Source organism: Hordeum vulgare, chromosome 6H (genome assembly GCF_904849725.1).
Source record: "Hordeum vulgare subsp. vulgare chromosome 6H, MorexV3_pseudomolecules_assembly, whole genome shotgun sequence".
In the NCBI taxonomy this organism is placed as follows: domain Eukaryota; kingdom Viridiplantae; phylum Streptophyta; class Magnoliopsida; order Poales; family Poaceae; genus Hordeum; species Hordeum vulgare.
Window position 1 is genome coordinate 17,579,329 of NC_058523.1, and position 4,086 is coordinate 17,583,414.

The following is a 4,086-nucleotide window of genomic DNA, read 5'->3' on the forward strand; positions in this document are numbered from 1 at the left end:
ACATATATATCATACTACATACTACATCATACGAGCTTAGTCCTCCTCGCCGGAGCTGCAGAGATCGATGTACATCGCCATGTGCTCCTCGTGGATGCGCCGCCACTCGTCGTCCTTCGCCTTGGCGGCGAGATTGGCCTCGACCTCCTGCCGCCACTGGAGGTCTTCGATCTCCTCGTCGTGGCGCCGGCGCTTCGCCTCTTCGTGCAAGCTACGCTCGGCAATGGCGGCCGCAACCGCGTCCACGTCGGCGACGAAGTCCTCCGGCCCAACGACTCCGCGGAGGCCAAGCTCCTCGGGCTCCTCCTTGACGGCGACGACGTCCTCTGACTCCTCCGACCACTGCCTCTTCACAGGGAGAGGGCGCGCGCCGGAAGAAGAGGAGCTACCGGCGTAGGACGAGCCCGCGGCCGAGGACGAGCCATGCTGACGGTCGTACTCCTTCGACTCCCGGATGAGGAAGCTCGTCGGCGACGACATGCCGCGGTTGGTCCACCTGCGGGCCCCGCGCTTCCTCGCGGCGTCCGAGCGGACGCGCCGCTCGCGCTCCGGGTCGCTTCCGCCGCCGGATCTGCTGCCGGAGCCGCGTCCGGAGCTCCACATTGCGGCTGGAGGCAGGGGAGGTGGTCGCCGGCGGCAAGAAATGTGGAGAAGGGGTGGGGAATCGCGGGGGCTCGGCGGCGGTGAGGGATAGGTTTTCGACCCGCAAACGCGCCGCGGAACCGTAGATATAGTGGTCGGGGGTGCGTTTTGCGGGCAGCGGCAAAAATTTTTACGGACCGGACGAGTATGCGGGCTTTGTTCTGACCGGAAAAATGGACCGAACCTGCATACTCGTCGGAATTATACGGGTTTGCTAATTTTTTTTGGGATCTGCCAGATTTGCTCTTATCCTCGAAAAAGAGGATCCAGTCGAGGTGAGAAAATGGAGAAGGAAAAAGAGAGGATTTTTCCGCGCCCGGTGGGATTTCTCTCGTTGCCGCGTGTGGCGCGTACGTGCAGCCCGCTTTTTATCACCTCGGAGAAAATAGAAAGGCGAGATAAACCAACGGATAAGATAGACCCACGGCCACGGGGGCCGCTCGCCGGAGGCTGCTGCTCTGCCAGCGACTACCCACGACGCCACCGCCCACTTACCTACCTACCTACCTCCATCTCCATGGCCGCCGCCGCCGCCGTACACCACCACCACCATCCTATCGTGGCCTCGCTCCGCCCTGCTTCGAGGCGGCTCAGCAGCAGCAGCGCCGGCAGCGCGCCGCCACATCCCGCAGCCTCCTTCCTCTGCTGCTGCTCCCGTCCCGAGACGCCGCGCGTCCGGCTCCAGGCTCCCCGCGTCGCGTTCAACCCCTCCGGCAACTTCGACCTCTCCCTCTCCGACCAAGACGGTGAGCCCCCTCTCTCCTACCGTACGTCCGTACCAGCATTAGCAGCCAGTTCACTCACTGAACTACTGAAGCCCGGTTATAAAATACGGAGTACTACTAATCATCCAAACTTTCCCTGGGATGATGAAATGATTGTTGGTTAGCTTCACATTGCAACATTAACATACGGAGTATGACATTACCACCTTCTTTCTTCAGCTCTAACGTAGAGTATGAGTATGACATTACTGCAACCATCATTTTGGACAACACGGTTTAGTTTTGCCCTCAATCAATCTGTGCAAACCTGGGGCAATTTATCTTTTTGGTAGTATTCAGTTCCGTAGAGGTGCAGGATGCACCAATTTTCTGCAGTGGTGGTCAAGGTTTCCAAGTTTTCCACTCACGCAACATAGCTTCTGTTTCCAATCAACCTGATGTCAAATGATAGGATAATGTGCCTTGGCAATGCTCATCAAGCACCTACAAACTGCATGCCCCTCATGTATGGCACCCTGTTATACCGTGGTATAGTAGCTTCTTGAACGGAAAAGGCTCCGACTGATTGTCGTATGTCAGTCAGGTTATAAATTCCCCACACTGATAGTGTGTGGAATCCGTATTGTTGTTTGCCTTGAGTGAATTCATTTCTTTTGCTTGCAATTAACGTCCTTAATTTTATGATTTTCTTAGACGCACCACAAGTTGAGCCTCCTCCACCACCTACTGAAGGGCGCATCGAGATCGTCATCAACAAGGATATCATCCGAACACTTGACCTATCGCCTGTGCAAGAAGCCCTTGGCAACCTGAATTCCTTAACGACAGGTAGTCCTCGGCCATACCTCTAACATCATGTAACTGCATTTTGCAACGGGCAAAAAAAAAATCAAGCTTTAACTGACCAGAAAATTATTCACATTATTCAGCTCAATCAAGAAATCTGTTGGACAGAACCGTCGGCTTCACAATAAACTACGAGAGAGAGGATCCATACGACACGCGGGAGCTGTCCGAGTTCCCCGATGTAAGGCTGTGGTTTGTGAGGCTCGATGCCTCCTACCCCTGGTTCCCGGTTGTGCTTGACTGGAGAGCCGGTGAGCTCGCCAGGTATGCCGCAATGCTGGTCCCTCACCAGGTAACCGCAGAAACCAAATCATCTGAAATCAGCACGTGTGGTCTCACCCTGAAAAAGTGCAGACATATACACACTTCCGTATCGTCGTGTTCAAAGTTACTGAAATTTACAAACTACTACTGCAGATGAGCATGCGTCACGGCGTAGTCTTCAACCCAGAGGCGTTGGAGCTGTTTGGGATGAAGAAAGTGTTCGTCGTCTACTCGTGGCTGAAGCAGCAGAACCATGCCAAGCCCAGGTTGAAGACGGGTGACATGGCCAAGATGCTTGGCTTCGGCATCGGAGACGAGTTGTTCGATTTGATCGAGAAGTATCCTGTTGATGAACTCTAGATCTTCATGCCGAAACATTTGGTGAAGAATAGATACCATACAATGCACAGTTAGTTGCGCTATATATATATAGTACCCCTTCCGTAACAAATGCTGGGCGTTTTTTTTTTGTAGCGAACAACGCCCAAAAAACGTCTTATGTTTCTTGGTTACAAAGGGAGTATATACTTGTCGTTCTTGTATACAGGACATCAATCAGGTTTTTTTTCCCTCTGTTTCTAAATATAAGACCTTTTAGAAATTTTAATATAGACTTGATACGAAACAAAACAAATGGATTTACACTCTAAAATATGACTATATACATCCGTATGTACTTCCTCCATTTCTAAATATAAATTTTTTAAGCAATTTTACTAAAGGACTACATACAGAGCAAAATGAATGAATCTACACTCTAAAATATGTCTATATACATCCATATGTAGTCCTTTGGTGAAATCTCTAAAAAGACTTATATTATAAAATGGAGGGAGTAGTTCATAATGAAATCTCTAAAAGGTGTTATATTTAGGAACAGAGGGAGTAAGATATTAGACTGGTAAAAACAGATACTGCATTTATTCTTAGCTAAAAGGCGGAGAAAGGTATCAATCAGGAATTCGGGTTGTATAAGGTAGTCACGCAAGGGATACTGTTTTAAGCCTAAAGCCTAGGGAATTTTCCCGGGCATGCAGCATCAGGTGCTAATCACATGCGCATTATCGCTCTTTTGTCTTTTATGAAATGGCCCTTCTAAAAGGGGTGAAATTAATCATTAAGGAAAAGCAGAAACAACTAAGGCATCATTTGGTTTTACAGCTACAAAGATTTGTTGTGTGCATGCATGGAGTGATGACACAGTAGCTGCAGGGCTGGATGCAAATGCCTAGCTTGTAAAGGCCGACCAAGCATAAGGAAAGGCTTCGTGCACATATATTCTGCCTGGAAATAATGCATGGACTTAAATTTGATTTCATTTCGAGGATTGAAATGCATGAACTTCACATGAAGCATCCAAGTTTCTACAAACTGGGTGCAATCGGCATGAACTCGTCACCTATGTAATCTTGCTTAGTAAATTACAAGTGTTTGATTAAAAATAATGTAAAGTCAGCTTTCCCTAATTCTTCAATTCGACTTATCACAAAAATGCACAATTATAAACTTTCACGCGAATACAAATTCAATGATACACTTTGACAATAAAAGGTTTCTTCCCGCTTTATATTATAAAGCAACCACCCGATACAACAAGCTCGCTGGGGCC

General features: G+C 49.0%; 1 protein-coding gene across 1 annotated transcript; it reads left to right on the top strand.

Annotated features, from left to right (window-relative positions):
* The first annotated feature begins 1,041 nt into the window (after window positions 1–1,041).
* On the top strand, window positions 1,042–3,019 carry LOC123401785 (protein CHLORORESPIRATORY REDUCTION 6, chloroplastic). The gene is made up of 4 exons (XM_045095636.1): window positions 1,042–1,388; window positions 2,061–2,195; window positions 2,297–2,505; window positions 2,631–3,019. The coding sequence occupies exons 1-4, from the start codon at window positions 1,160–1,162 to the stop codon at window positions 2,835–2,837; spliced, it is 780 nt and encodes a 259-aa protein (XP_044951571.1). The 5' UTR covers window positions 1,042–1,159; the 3' UTR covers window positions 2,838–3,019.
* The last annotated feature ends 1,067 nt before the right edge of the window (window positions 3,020–4,086 follow it).

Coding starts and splice junctions, on each gene's coding strand:
- LOC123401785 (XM_045095636.1), top strand. CDS start 1,160: ATGGCCGCCGCCGCCGCCGTACACCACCACCACCATCCTATCGTGGCC. Junction 1,389..2,060: donor CTCCCTCTCCGACCAAGACG/GTGAGCCCCCTC, acceptor TGATTTTCTTAG/ACGCACCACAAGTTGAGCCT. Junction 2,196..2,296: donor CCTGAATTCCTTAACGACAG/GTAGTCCTCGGC, acceptor CACATTATTCAG/CTCAATCAAGAAATCTGTTG.